This window comes from Drosophila takahashii, chromosome 3R (genome assembly GCF_030179915.1).
Source record: "Drosophila takahashii strain IR98-3 E-12201 chromosome 3R, DtakHiC1v2, whole genome shotgun sequence".
NCBI lineage: Eukaryota > Metazoa > Arthropoda > Insecta > Diptera > Drosophilidae > Drosophila > Drosophila takahashii.
The window spans coordinates 15,182,436-15,198,042 of NC_091681.1; the positions used below are offsets into that span (position 1 = coordinate 15,182,436).

The window sequence follows — 15,607 nt, forward strand, 5'->3', positions numbered from 1 at the left end:
ATAGATTCTTCAACAAACGAGGTGCTTGATGGTGCTTCGTTCTATTTTTATATCTTAGCTTAGCTTTGACAATTTGTAATTCGCGCGCTGCCTTAGCTGTGGTTCAGCTAGTTGAGGCGTGGACTAAATAGAAAGATGAACGAGACAAAAGATCCACGGTTCGATTCTTCCAAGTGTCAACATTTTTTCTTATTTTTTTTAAATTTTTTATTCAGCGTTCAATATAAAATATCTAATAATGAAAAATTTTAACAAAATTTTATTCAAGAGAAAAAATGGACAAAGTTTTAGTAAATGTATTACTGATTTTTCTAGCAAAACGCTGGTTTACAAATTGTTGCTCTGATTCTAAGGATTCTAAGGCAATTATGCAGCAGAGGGTCTGATCTTGGGACATCTTAGGGTTTTATCCTGTTGAGCCTTACTTAAAAAAAGACCACTACTGGGGCATGACACCATCGCTCAGAAGGACCTCATCGTCTTTAAGCTACCAGGTGAAAAAATGGAAGAATTTATTGGCGGGACCTTTGCATTCTGACGAGAGGCGATCAAGGTAAAAAGAACGATCTGGTTAAAATGACAGCCTTCGGAAGCTAACTACTAAAAGATTTCCTGGAACCATGATTAGCATAAGGGAGACGAATGGTATAATTTTTACTTTGTGCCGGTGTGTTCCCGGCATTTAGAGGCCCTGGCCAATTATCTGAACTTAAAATTACTTTACCCTTTTGAAGCCAAACTTAATGCCGCCAAATACTTTCGAGATTTTTGCGCAACTAATCTCTCTTAACTAAACGCCTTTGTTTTTGCAGTGCATCTTACTATGCTGTGACCATTTACCGCCAGATGGCGCTTCATTTTGACATTCTGAATATAGTTGGCAATTCGACGGTTTTTACTTTTCACGTAACCTACGTGCATAAACTTAATGTAGACTTAAATGTAGGTCCGGTGTCAAAATTAATAAATTATTTATTCCTTAAATTAGCGGTAATATTGTTGTGAAATCTTTCTAAAAACATAATTTTAGTTTTTAACAGTGCTGCCATTTTGTCCTCTTTCCGGACAGATCTGTCCTTTTTTTAACGGGTTTATCCGGAAAAAATTTCAAACATCCCCTATCCGGAAATCTGTCCTTTTTTCAAAAATAAGGTCTTGAGTGTTATTTTTGCCAGTCGAAAGTGTGTAAACCTGTTTTTATATGCTAAAACGCCTTTTTAACCATCAATCTTACAGTTCGGCACTTAAAAAATAATTATTTTTACAAATTATCAAAGAGACGTAAAGCAGTCGATGGATTTTCTATATAGTAAGATTTTTTCTGTAGCAAAAAAAGAGGAAAACACTTTAAAAGTTTCTCCATTTTTACTCTCTTCTTTTTTGTCAGAAAAAAATTTCAGATTTTAACGACTCTTATTCGGGTTTGACGCAGATATTGCATTTTTTTGTATTACCAATATAGTTACTTGAAATGCTTTTATTATTTTAATAATTTTAGATTATTACGTATACGCACAAAAATTAAATTAACCATGGTAAAATGATCAAACAAAGAAGGATGTGAGTCGGGCGCAGTAGGTCATTACATAATTGAATTTAATATAAAATACAATTAAATTAAGTAATTATATAACCCATTGGTAAAACAGAAAAATGGAGGCGCATTTACTTTTGTCCCTTTTTTGTCCTTTTTTAAAATTTGTTGTCCTTTTTTTCCCTGTTTTTTTTGGCTTATCTGTCCTGTTTTTCAAGCTGAGTGATGGCAGCACTGGTTTTTAATAATACAAAAAATTCAAATAAAATAATTCTTTCACCCCACTGCCTTTGAATTATTTAATGTAATTAATCAATGTTGAATTTAATTAATTAATAATTATAGTAACAGACACCACCGTTATTTCTATATGGTGCTGAGGATTCCTATATTCAATAGTTTGAGCATCCGGCTCCGAATCAATTTCCATGGGCTCGCATTGGTTGGTGCCAATGGTATCATGATCATCCACTTCCATGGGTTCGACGGGGTCGATATTGAAATTAATAGATCTCGTTCGATTGTGAGATTTATATGGCAGTAAGCTTTTTAGCCTGCGCCTTAAATTCGACTTCATACTGAAGTAATGAGCTTTTATAGTTTTTAAGCAAATAGTTTTTAAGCTCTTTTGTTTTATAAATATGAGCGCTTTATGGATATAACGTGTATATATTAATATATATGGTTGTATGGTATGTATGTAGCTTGTGATTTGATTTGGGCAAGGTCACTTTTGGCACTTTGTGACGAAGGCGTAAGAGTGGGGGAGTTGAATGACCGAAGAAACGGGTATTTAAACATCCTGCAGCAGAATAATCACTTGGGAATTGTAACATCTTTAATTCGAGCTTTTGAATTCTTCAATAAGAGCAAGACAGATGACTCACGCGATATCTAATTCTTTGTTCTTTCTTTATATCCTGTTTTTTCTGGTTATCAGCCACGCATGGCTAAGGCTTGACAATTTTTAAGCCGCGAGCTGCCTTGGCTGTGGTTCAGCTGGTTGAGGCGCGGATTAAATAGAAAGATGAACGAGACAAAATATCCAGTTCGATTCTTCCCAATGTCAATTTTTAATTTTTTTCAGCACAAAAACACAAACACAAATATTTAAACACCAGCTTAAAAAAAAAATTTGGAAGTTTTGTTGCCCGATCTTTTCCCAGTACGTTTTGGAAAATGGATATGGCAATTCACCTTTTTTTTTTGGGATTCGCTCAACAGTTTGGTTCCGAATACAAGGAAGATTCTAAGTACTTAATTCTGGAATCCTTAATGAGCAACGAAGAATTTTTCCACGCCAAACCTGTCATCTGTGGTACACATAAGGACCTTCATTTTTGCATTGTGAAGGATTTGACTTTCTCTAAAATCTGACACAATCTAAGGACAATTATACCCAATGCTGCCACAGAAACTACATCTTTTTGATCAAAAACATCTCTGCAGCATTAAATTACATTGTCCATTGTTCGCGTACAAAAAGTTGTAAATATATTAATGTTCTTTTCTATTCATTGTCAATATTTTATTGTATTTTGCACCCCACATTTAACCCGAATATTTAGTATTGAAAACAATCATATGTGGTTTCTTATATTGAATCATCAGTTTATTCATCTTCACTCCGTTTTCGCTTTTAAATAGTATGAACTACATTTGAATTGTACAATCTAGTTAATAATTAACATTTAGCCCATAATAGTACATATTGATGCGCATGTATTTGCTTATTACTTTATGCTTCTACTTTTGCTTGGGTTTTGAGTTTTGCGGATATTCTTTCAATTTTGTATTTCTATTTTGCCTATCAACATTTACATTTACTAATATTTGAATTTTAATGTATTACATTCAATTGGTTTTAACGTGTACGATCTACATATGGGTGTTGGCATATTTATGTATGTAACAAAGGGTTTTCTTTTATAAGCCAAACTGATCTGATGTGAGCTAACTAATCGAAGATTTAATTACGTATATCATTGCGAATCTTAAGCATAATTTTTACACAAGTTGAATTCTTCTTTAAGGGTTTTCTTTGCTCTTTATAGAAAAAATATACAGTTACAATTAGGTTTTCAATTAAATACATTAATTAAGCATAAATTATTACATAATTGTGCTAATTTCTTTTGTTTTTGTTTTCGGTTTCATTTGCCATTTTATCATTTTTGTTTACCTCGATAGCTGGTTAACGAATATTTTTCCATTTAGTTATCAAACATTTAGTTTACGTTTTACGCTTGCATGTTTTTGTTTTCGTTTATTATCAATAGTAGTATTATTATTTGTGGGTTTCATTACGTCAAGGTTATTAAAATTAATATGTACAAAGTTGAACTTAACAACTAAACCGTGTTTTCAATTCTATTTAAATTTCCCTTCGTTAGTGGACAAAATTGTTTTTGCACTGCCACAGAGAATTTCACTAATTGTAGCATCTAATTATTGGTGATTAATTGGTATTATTTGTATGCTTCGTTTCTATGTGTAAAGCATAACTATATATATATTTGTAATTATATGTCTATGTATATGTATTGTATGTATGTTAGATTAGAAGCGACCAGATTTATCCTGAAACGAGAAGAGAACAAGTAAAGTTTAGTAACTGAGTGTATAATTGTATGAAATCTATATGGTAAGCATGCCTATTTTGGCTAAATCAGCCCCCATCAACACTTCATAAAAGGACAATCAGCCCGTTGCGACAATGACCAAGACAGCCTCCCTCCCGAGTGGCTAATTTATTCAGAAATTTCTTTTCTTTCGGGGGTCTAATAGCTTTTGACACTTGACAGAAATATTCATAAGCCTGGGGAGATAGAGCACTCGACACTTTCCCCATCTCTTCTTATCTGGCAATTTTTATGCAAATTTCCACAAAGGACAAACTACAAACGGCCAAAATTATGCCATAAAAACGACGGCGCTAAACATTTAAAATAAGATTTTAGCCTCAGCCCCAATAAATTCGCTTTTCGCTGGCAAATTGTTGGCGCTGGCAGAAAACATAAAAATCAAAGCTCCTCGCTTATCGCTGACAATTTTATTAGTTACAGCTTTAAATTATATTGTGTATGTAGATCACGCGCAGTTTTTATGGCCTGCAATTGAATTTTATGCGACACTCGGCTCGAAGGACCAAAAGGGAGTGTGAAGCCTACTTATGAGCGCTTTATGGTCGCCACTCCTCGGAGGCATTAAATTTTTGTATGTGACTGTGTGTGATTGAGTGACTGTATGCCAGGGCATGTGATTAGATGCCACCACCCTTCCCCCCCGAAGCATATTTGCAGTGCCTTTCACGGACGGATTGGCAGGACAAGAACAAGAGGCCACCAGGTGTCCTTGCCGTCTTTGCCCTTTTCCGGGTCTTCCGGCTGCTCCATTCCTTCTGGCTGCCTTGCAGTTTATTACAAAACGCGTTGTCTGTTTGCTTTATTACTTACACAGAAAAAAAATATTCTTTAGAATTAAGTTAAGCTTAAAAAATGAAAAGAAAATGTTTTTTCTGATAGTAATACCTACATTTTTTACACCCAGAAAAAAAAATGACCTAAAATGTCAAAAAATGGCCTAGAATTTAGGTAAAATTGGCCTGAAACTGGAGCTAAGTCCTTGAATGGCCTAAAATTTAGGATTGTATGACCTAAAATGTTAGGCCATTAATGGCCTAAAATGGGGTCATTTTTGGCCTATATTTTAGGTAATTGGCTGCCTTAAAATATGAGAAAACCCCTATCCAAAATTTTAGGCTTTCTTTGGCCTAAAAATTTGTACTGAAAAATGTTTCATATTATAAAGTAAGTACAGAGAAATTTATAACTCGAGGTCAATGTCGGCTTAGTCTTCAAGAAGTCGTCATTATTCCAACACACAAAAACAAGCGAAGAGGCTTCACTGTTCAGCAGTGAAATCGCTGTTTTATTCAACGATCGAAGTGGGTTACCATGCAAGCCGCGCTATAACTGGTTGGGAATTATAGCGTCTCTAGAACGGTATCAGAGTTCCGTGCAAATTTATTTAGGTAATATGCATTAATTTTAAGGCCCACGATGACCTAAAATATTAGGCTATACGGGACCTAAATAGTAGGGCAAATATACCAAAAATTTAAATTTTTAGGCAGTACATGACCTAAAAAGGAACTTTTAGTCCATTTAAAATGTTTTAGGCTATGCATGACCTAAAATGTTGTCCATCATTTTTCTGGGTGTATACTTTGTGTGTCAAAGTTTAAGAATTTTTATACCCTTGTAAAGAGTATTATAATTTCAGTCAGATGTTTGCAACGCAGTGAAGGAGACGTTTCCGACCACATAAAGTATATATATTCTTGATCAGCACCAATAGCCGAGTCCATCTAGCCATGTCCGTCTGTCCGTTTTTATGCGAACTAGTCTCTCAGTTTTAAAGCTATCGCGATGAAACTTTCCCGAAAGTCTTCTTTCTATTGCAGGTAGTACATATGTCGGAGCGAGCCGGATCGGACCACTATATCTTAAGGCTCCCATAGGAATATTCAAACAAATATAAGAAAATTCATTGTAACTTTGTAGTAGGCGCTTTGATTCTTGACTACTTAAAAACTAAATTTAAATAAATAGAAACGCTGAATCTGGATCCCTGGAACTGCACCGAGTAAGCATTCTTTAATCTACAAGGGTATATAAGCTTCGGCTGGCCGAAGGTAGCTTCCCTTCTTGTTTTTTTTGATTTTTAGAAAAATATGAAATTAAAAATCTGTCTACGATTTATTGACATTTTCTAGTTTTTAAAATTTAAATTAAAAATTAAATTAGAAAAAATGTTCTCTTTAATACAATTTATGAATGTTAAAATCATAAATACTGGCTTTGTAATTCACTGAAAAATTCTTTTAAAATTACTGGGAAATATTTTTTTGTGTATGCCAAGGTGCGTGTGATTGTGGGAGTTCCTGTGTGAGTGCTAGCTCCTGTCACGTCATTATCCTTTGTCCATGCAACAAGTGTTTAAACCTCTCGCAGAGCTTTATTTGTTTGAACGTGCGTGCCAGTGTGTGTGTGTGTGTGAGGGTCCTTAAGGACCTTAAGCAGCTTGTACACAAGCCGTTTTCAGTTTTCCCTTTGCTTCCTGGCAATTGTTTTCCCTGCTCCGGGCCGGGGTTAAAAAGCCACGGAAAGCGACCTCCGCGTCGTGTTGAGTTAAGTGAGTGTAAATGCGGTTTGTTGGCACAAGGACCTTTCCGAACAGGTCCTTGTGTGCGTATGTATGTGTGTGTCTGGCCTCGCTTATCATTGTGGCCGCCGTTGGCAGCTTAAATGTTATTAAATTGCTGACAATTTGTATTATGATGTCGCGAGGAGAGCACATTCGTTTCCCCATGCTGACAAATTGATTTCCCGCTGCCGCCAGGATAATGAAATTTTCATTTGAATGCCGATGAAGATGGGGCGGAATTTTCTTCCACCTTTTTGCGCCACCACTTGGACAATTAGTTCTGACACTTTTGTTCGAGCCGGCCAGGCCAAACCTGTCCAAAGTTTGTCAAACAATCTGCGGGGATTGGCTCCCGCCGGACAAATCCTGTCGCTAATTCAATTTATTCAAACTTCCCGCTTTGGCTGCCCCCGCTGGGAATTTATTAATGATGCACTGGCATTAAAATTTAATCAAATGTGAGCCGGAAAAAAGTTTGCGCTCTCTGAATAATTCAGCGAGTTGCGGACAAGTTTCAACACCTAAGCGAAAGTTGTGGCTGTCCCGTTGAAGGTCCTGTGGCTGTTGGCCCTCGAATCTGGAATCTGGTTGCCAAGCCTCCATGAACCATAGGCCGCGGCAACGAAGCCGCACATTTTTTCCCCATTTTTCTGCTCCTTTGCTTTTTTTTGTTTCCCTTTTTTTGTCAACTAATAAATTGCCTGAAAATGCCTTTGTGTTTCACGCGCGGTTTCACTAGGGCAACCAACCTGCACCCCCGTTAAATATGCACTGGAAAAAAAAACATTGATGAGAGCTTAATGTTTAAGTAACGATAAAACTCTTGCCCTTTAAATTTTCTACTTTTTTCTGTAAAGTTTAAAACTAAAATTTCAGAATCAAACTACAGCCAAAATCTGTTACACCAAACTATTTAAATTGGTTATTAATATATTATAAGTATAATTATAAAGTTAACTAACAACTCATAAACCTTAAAAAAGGATTTAAATAAGGTTAATTGTTAATTTTAAAATATGGAAAAAACTTGGAATCAAAACTTAATTAAAGTTTTGAAATTATAATTTTGATATATTTTTAATAATTTCTAATTTTTAAAGTGTATATAAAAAACAGACGATTGGGAGCATGCCCCACGGTGGCAACACCATCTGCAGCCATAATTTGAGTGTGACTTTATTATGTGTCAAGTCAGTCAATCTGCGGACGATGATGTGATTTTGCCCCCTGCTCTTCGCTTAAATTCCCCATCTCATTTTACAACATTTCAGCGTTTTATAGTCAAGCTCCTGGGCAGATGTTGCGGCAACTTATTGAGTGGCATGTGTCGGTCCTGGCTAATAAGGGGACCAGTCCTGGCTTAAAGTTACATTATTTTTATACAATATTTTTTATGAAACATGCAATATGCCTACCGGGGGAAGCGTTGCCCTTGCAGGCAACTTTAAGGAATTAGCATAATAAGAAAAGAATTTCTAGCTACTGTCAGTTGGGTGAATTATGAAAAGTGAAAGAAATGGAAATGGAAATCCGCTGCTTCTGCTGATGCAATTCAAATTATTCACTCAAATGAAGCGGAGGCGGCGAAGAAAACCCCCGGCAAACACAAAAGTTTGCACTTGGCATAAATTTCGAAATCATTTCTTCTACTTTTTTCCCGCCCCCCTCACCAAGTTGGCAATTTTATTTTATTAGCACGTCATGCGATTGGCGCCAAACTTGACAAAGTTACAACTTGGTCCTCTCGCAACTTGGTCCTTCTTTCTTTCCCATTGGTATTTCGTTTTTTCTGGTCGCTTTGCTGTTTTCTAATTGTTGGCTTACAGCAAAACTTAGTGTGGAATTCAATTTGTGTGTGGGTACGCGCAGGACAAAGGTTTTCCCCCCAACCCTTTTCCGGAAGGACTTTTTTTTTTGCCCGATGAAGTTTGGCACAAAGCAAAAATGCGCGGTGACAGTCGCCAGTCGTGACATTGAAATAAAAAAAGGAAGAAAGCCGGAGGAATGTTAAGTGGAATCACAAATTTCTGGATCACTTTCGGAGTAATTGAGATGCCAGATAAAGTCTTTTCGAATGTGGGGGATTTAAAATATTTGTAAAATATTATTTAAACATTTATAGATGAACAATATGGTTACAAGATCACATGAATTTATATATTGAAAAAAAAGGGAAATAATATAATTCCTTGAACTAAACTGACTTACATATTTTAAGTGAGAAAAGTTTAGTAATAAGGATGTTCGTAATAAATATATTATTTTCGTATATCAATTAAAATATTTTACGTACAAATGTTTTTGATAGAACATTATTTGGCATCGAAAATTTCAATCAAACCCTGTGGAATATTTCAATCTTAAATCTCTGTCATTAAACAACCTCACCCACCAGAAATACCACCTGCCAAGTCATCGTAATTTTTCAATATTAGCAGCGTTTAACACGCTTGATTTGATCCGCACCCACTCAACCACCCACCACCCACCTGGCCCACGTGGCCCTCAGGTGAGCAGAGAAATCGACGGGCTCGGGAGTTGGGTCAGATATCAGTGGCATGCATAAGTCACCCTAAGGACGTAATTAATTTTTCAGCATTTGCTTTCGGACGACGACTAGCGTCCTGGGCTCCAAAAGGGACACGGGCGAATCGGGGGAGTTGCCTTGACGAATTTGCGCCGCGGTTTGAGATGCCTTCGGGCTATTTTCCCTTGGCTTCGCCATGCTTGGCCAGTCAAATTAGCGCGGAAAAGCGGGAAAGGACACTTGGCCACCGGACCACCACGTATCCTTCGTCCTGCCTGGCCTGCCAAGGTAGCAAAGTGGCTCTTACATATTTTATGGCTTAGGTAAATTGACTTAATTTGCCATAATTTGAGTGAGCTCCGCGCGCGGCAACCTCTCACTTTAAAAGCGCTCAAATTGAAAAGGACTTAAAGCAATTCCTCTTCCGCCTTTCTTTTTTTCTACCTTACTTGTTTGTTGCTCTCTTGACAATGTATTATGATAATTGAACGCGTGTAATTGCCCTCAAGTAGCAGCGGAATAAAAAAGAAACACATAATAAGTACAAATTCCACGGCCAAAGAAAAGAAACGCTCGAAGAGAATGTCCATAAAAGATTCATGGTTGGAAGTGAAGTCAAGTGAAGACGATTTGTATATAAACAGGACACGAAATCGCAGTTTAAAAAAAAATGAAACGGGAAAGGAAACTGAAAATCTCCCAATGAATGGGGGAGTGGTTCCGGTCTGAGACACTTTTTCGCATATTTTACATATTCATAAAATGTTCGCCGTGAAATGACATTATTAACATAATTTATGCTGTCAAATTGAATGGCTTTTAGGGCTGATAATGTTAATTGAAAGCGACCGTTGCGATAAACAGTAGAAACTAACTGATATTTTGCAGGACATTTAGGATATTATTACCTTTAAATGGAACTAATGTCTACCCCGTACATTAAATTAAATTATCTTAGTATTTAACCAAAAATGATTTAAATATTACTACTACAAAACATAAATATTTATGCAACGCTTTTAATATTTCAGAAACATAAGTATTTTTTAAATATTTTTTTAAGAAATTTTATTGTAAGAAATGTTAACTATTAACTATTTTTTTTCTTCACTTTTGTAGATTTTTTTGTTTTTAGTTCTTAAGTATCATTAATAAATAAATAAATATTTAAGCAGCACTTCTAATATTTTATAAATATTTGTATTCTATATTTTCTTGTTTCTCAACTTACTTTGTAAACTTTTTAGTGGCGGTCCAGCTGCGGCTCCTGCTTACTGCTCACTGATCCTGCAGCTGCTGCATAACCGATTCCGTATCCGTTTCCAGTTTCCCATCCATCTGCGGCTGCTTACAACTCTTTACACTATTTTTCTTAGAATTAGCGTTTAAAGCGTTCCATTGGCGACACAAACAACACACACGCACACACACAACGACGATGACTACCGACTAAAGATCGTCCTGCCCTGGCATCGGGATCACGGACCATTATCTTTGTCTAGTGGACCCACGAGGGTGGCGAGGTCACCACACTGGGCTGCGAGTATTGCACCCGGGCATTCAGATTTGTGCTAGCCGCTTGTGTTGCCAATTCCAGGCTGCTGCTGCTGTTGTTGTTGTTATTCAGGAGCAACTGTTGCTGGTGCTGCTGATGTTGCTGTTGCTGCTGCTGCTGCTGCAGTTGCTGCTGTTGTTGCTGCTGCTGCTGTTGCTGTTGCAGCTGGGCCTGCAGCTGATTTAGACTGAGACTGCTGCCGGAGTTGCTGCTTAGGTTGCTGAGGTTGCTGATGCTTAGGGGCGCACTGCTGCTGTTGACCAAGTTCGTATTAACGGTGGCCAGCGGGATGTTAATGTCCAACAGACCGCCATAACTCATCTCCTGCTGCAGCAGCTGTTGGAAAACAGAAAAATTATCATCTTAGATATTTTTAAAATATTTAAAAATTATATGAATACAAAGTATTTACTATTTATTTACCTAACGTAATTATTTTTAATTAATAACTCTTTCCCACCCAACTTACCTCCTCGACATTGCACTCCAGATTCCCCACGGGAAAGTTCTCCAGATTAAATTCGTCTATCGGCTGTGCCTCGTTGTTCAGCACCTCCAGGCATTGTCCTATCAAAGTAGAGGCGCAGTTATTATCTAACATATCGCATCGAGATAGGTGGAGTTTCAGACGGCAGACGGTTAGAGGGAAGATAAGCAGGATAGAGGTATAGATAAGAAGTTAGGAGCATCGATTGGCATTCATTACCTTCCAAGTTGGCGGACAGTTGTTGCTGCTGCTGCTGTTGTTGCACCAACAAGGCGGCAGTGTCCGCGGGACCATCGAGTACCACGTTGCTGTACGTGTTCAGGGAGTCCGAGGAGGGCTCGCTGTTTGGATAGGCGGGCGACATTGTAGTGGTTACTGAGTTTGGCGAGAGACCCTGCAAAGTTCAGAATAAAAATAAATAAAAATAAATAAAGTGCGAACAATTAAAAAAAAAATATTAACAAATTTATAATTACTATAACTATTATAATTACTTAAAATTATGTATTTATTTTTATAGCAAACATATATTTTTTGTAACTTTCTTGATCCCAAATCAATATCAAGTTGAAATAGATTTATTAATCAAACCATTTTTAATGTCTAAATTTGGTTTATAGTTTGTGATAACCTAGTTAAATATGATTTATGCATATTATTGGTGGAAAAAAACCACACAATGAATATGGAAATAAATGAAAATATAATATTACAAATCTTTATCTAAGCCATGATTTACGACTCCCCTAATCGGTTTTGATTATGGATTTCGACCCACTTATATGAATCATATAAGTTTAGGAACATTATACCTTTTAACTAAACTTATACGATTTTAATCATTTAAATTCTAAAATCTAAAAGCTAAACATTTTTATATAGGAAATTAATTAATCTTAAAGATAATATTATAATATTAATCATATTTACGATCGTCTTATGAAATTATTTAGTTTTGGCTATTTTCTCGAATATTTTCTTTTGGGAACTATTACTTTTAATACCCTAACTAACTCACATCTCTTGCATTGTGCAGGCAGCTGCAGTTGAGCGATCGGTGCAGCAGGCACTGCGACTGCGGCTGCAGCGTATTGTAGCCGGGGGCGGGGCCGTTGAGGGCGTAGGGCGACTGCTGCTGCTGCGCCTGCTGATGCTGCGGCGGCTGGTAGGGCGGGGGCGGGGGCTGCGAGGGGAGTCCCGAGGCGGCACTGAACCTGCTCCAGCCGTACGATCGTTGGGTGGCAAGAACGAGAAGAGAAGGTGACTTTATAGATCTGCTTTCATATCGAGACAATCCAATATCATCGAAACATGCAAAGCTCAAGCTAGTTAGGTTATTGTTTTTCGTTTTTTGGCATGCAATAAATGATATCAAAAACAACATAACAGGTTGGGGCTTCGACATTTATGGGCAGGTATACGAAAAACAAATTATAAGAACAGCCATCGAGAACTGACCCTTGCTGCTGCTGCTGGGTGCACAGCGTCAGCTCGTCCGCTATCGAACCCGTCAGCTCCTCGAGGGCCTGGGCGTGGGCCTGCGTCATCGTCGTGTTCTGGTAGTCGACGGGGAATCCCCAATCGGGCTCGAGATCCTGCGCCCTAATGGGACTCAGGCGTCCGCAGGAACTGGCATTGGATGAGGCGCGCTGCCGGAAGTCGGGCGACAACTGGAAGCCACCGCCACTTCATCATCATCATCGCAGATAAAAATAAATAGAAAAAAAACAGGAAGAAAACCAATAAATAAAAATCGAATAAAATAACTTACACAAATAAAAATGTAAATTAATTGTAAGAGACAAGACTATTAAGTCGGGGGACGAGTGAAATGAGATTAAGAACTCTACAAACAGGCCAATCAATCACACAAGTGAAGCTTCAGCACTGATTGATAAATAATCTCTAAAAAAAAAAAAGTTGAAGTCATGCTCTAAAAGCTTTAGCTTAGGCAATTAATTAATTATATATCTTAAGTTTATATCTAAAAAAATTTAAAACCTTTAAAATCTACAAATGAAAACATGCTATAGCTTTCTATACTTAATTTTGAATAAAAGCGGTTGATTCCAGAATCTTTTTATAAGGAAAAATATATTTTAAATAGCTCTCTAAGTTTTATTTAAAAGTTTACGAGTTATCTAGATTTTTCTCTCAGTTAGGAGACACCTAAGAATCAACCAACTGATTTTTTTTTAACATTTTTTTTCTTGATTAAAAAGGGTTTTTTAAAATGTTTTCTTAAGAAAAAAAGCTAATAAATATACGGACTTTCTTTAAGGTAAGAAGGGCACTCATTTTTCATTTAACAAATATACGGACTTTCTTTAAAGTCTAAGTAAGGCACTTAGAAATAATAAAAGGCTAAGCAATTAACTAGTTTAAGAAAGTTAAATACTCTAATAGGCTATTGAATATATCGCATCGCAGTTGATAGTTACCTGTGGAGCGGACTCTCGGGGAAATGGTCCAGCCCCTCGCTGACGCTGCTGCTCGGCGAGGGCGTGGCATCGTTTAGGCCCACAACGCCCGCCTGGCGCAGTGCCTCCACCCGCTTCTTGGCCCTGCCGCGGCGCTTCTCGTAGCGCGACGTCTCCATGGAGGCGGCACGGCGTCGCACCGACTTGCCGGGCTTGGCCTCGGGGTTCAGCATCCACCAGGAGGACTTGCCGGTGCCCTCGTTCTGAACCCTCATAAAGCGGTTGTGCAGCGACAGATTGTGACGTATGGAGTTCTGTAACGAGATGCCAGGGATTCGAAGGAGACGCATTTAGAAAAGTATATTCTTTTTGGAGAAAAAATATGGAATAGAATAAAGTAAAATAAAAGAATTGCAAAATTTGCAAATCCCCGAGACTTTGCTCATTGCGCTGATGTAACGATTTGTAAGCAATTGCTTGGGTGGAAGGACAAAGCTGCGTTTCCTTTCGCCGGGGCTTGTGCCATTCAATTGTCTGTCGACATTTTTATGGCCCGCAGAACCAGAACGAAGGCGCACACACATAGATTCTCCACTCTCTAATTGGAAGATGTCTTCACTAGACCTCGTCGCCTGTCGCCGTCGTCGCTGTCAATTCATATTTTCCAACAATTGTCATAAATAACCGCGTGTAAGCAGCGTAATGACAGCGAATCGACAATCGTCTACACACCGAACTCAATCCACCATTAAATAACTCCCAATCCTGTCTAGGTGAAAAAAAAGAGGAAAAAGGAGAACAGTCCCAACGACAATTACATGTCATCGGGTGCAGGAAAAAAAAGAAAATGCGAAATGCCAGAAACAAATAGAATCAAACACGTTTAGTGTGGATTTGTCATCAGCTGGTTTTTCTTTTATTTTTTGGTAAAGGTATTGGTATCAGGGAAAAAATCTGGATGGGTTACATTGGCAGCCAGGCTAAATGGAGCATTACAAACTAAACTAACTGTAAAAGGCAACTTGCCGCAGATTCCACCCACCTAAAACTCACACACACAAAGAGAAAAGGTTATGTGAATATTTCATAAAAATCAAAATAAGCCTTATTAGTCTGAAACCCTTACAACTTTCTAAATCATTTCTTACAAAGTTTTCAGACTTTTGTCAATATTAAGTTGAGCTTCTTTAAAATTATTTACGTTCCTTTTTAATTTTTTAAATATTTTCAAAATATTTCCTAAAATATTTAGTAATATTTCAGTACAATTATTTACTTTGATTTGATTTCAAAAATATTTATAAACATGTTACCTTAAGTGTTTTGTTTTAAACTGTTGACATTCTCATGGTTTATTTAATCAAACAAACTTGTTCATACTTTATACGAAAAAAAATTATATAATGTCCAAATTGTATCAAAGACATTAGATAGTAATTTTCTAATTTTTCTTTGTGGAGACACTCCGCGCATCCCCGTGGAAAGGCACCGAAAAAGCGATTGCGACGCGTCGCGACTTCAGGCGGCACATTGGCGCCATTTATCACCGTTGCCAGGACATGTGAGTGGGTGGCAGGGAATTAGGAGGCGGATGGGGTGGTTTTGGGCTCTGTCTGTCGCTCGACGCCCGCCTGACGACGAAACCTGTTCGCAGACAGGAGCAACAGCCCCCGACCCCATGGACTTTCTAATACTTTTCTGGATTTGCTTTACTATTTTCGCATTTTTCCTTCCTTTTTATTTGGGCGAAAACTTTTACTTGGCGTCAGTGGAAGCTGCCTCTGTTGCGTCTGTCGTCCAGTTAGTCCTGTAATGACATTTTTGGTTTGGCCCCCACACATCTAATTTTACCCCCTTCGCATAAAGTTATCATTTT

At 37.6% G+C, this 15,607-nt stretch overlaps 1 protein-coding gene across 6 annotated transcripts in view; it reads right to left on the reverse strand.

The window, feature by feature from the left end:
• Nucleotides 1-3,119: 3,119 nt before the first annotated feature.
• foxo (forkhead box, sub-group O) overlaps nt 3,120-15,607 on the reverse strand; it is a 37,984-nt gene continuing 25,496 nt past the window's right edge. For 5 of the 6 annotated variants that reach the window (XM_017145836.3, XM_017145835.3, XM_070216419.1 and 2 more), the window contains exons 5-11: nt 13,753-14,045; nt 12,770-12,997; nt 12,330-12,525; nt 11,531-11,705; nt 11,294-11,418; nt 10,501-11,160; nt 3,120-4,114 (exon numbers count right to left, since the gene is read on the reverse strand). In XM_017145836.3, coding sequence (XP_017001325.2) covers nt 10,768-11,160; nt 11,294-11,418; nt 11,531-11,705; nt 12,330-12,525; nt 12,770-12,997; nt 13,753-14,045 — 1,410 coding nt within the window. In that variant the 3' untranslated portion in view covers nt 3,120-4,114; nt 10,501-10,767. The remainder of the gene's footprint in view (nt 4,115-10,500; nt 11,161-11,293; nt 11,419-11,530; nt 11,706-12,329; nt 12,526-12,769; nt 12,998-13,752; nt 14,046-15,607) is intronic. The other variant, XM_017145838.3, reaches the window with a different exon arrangement.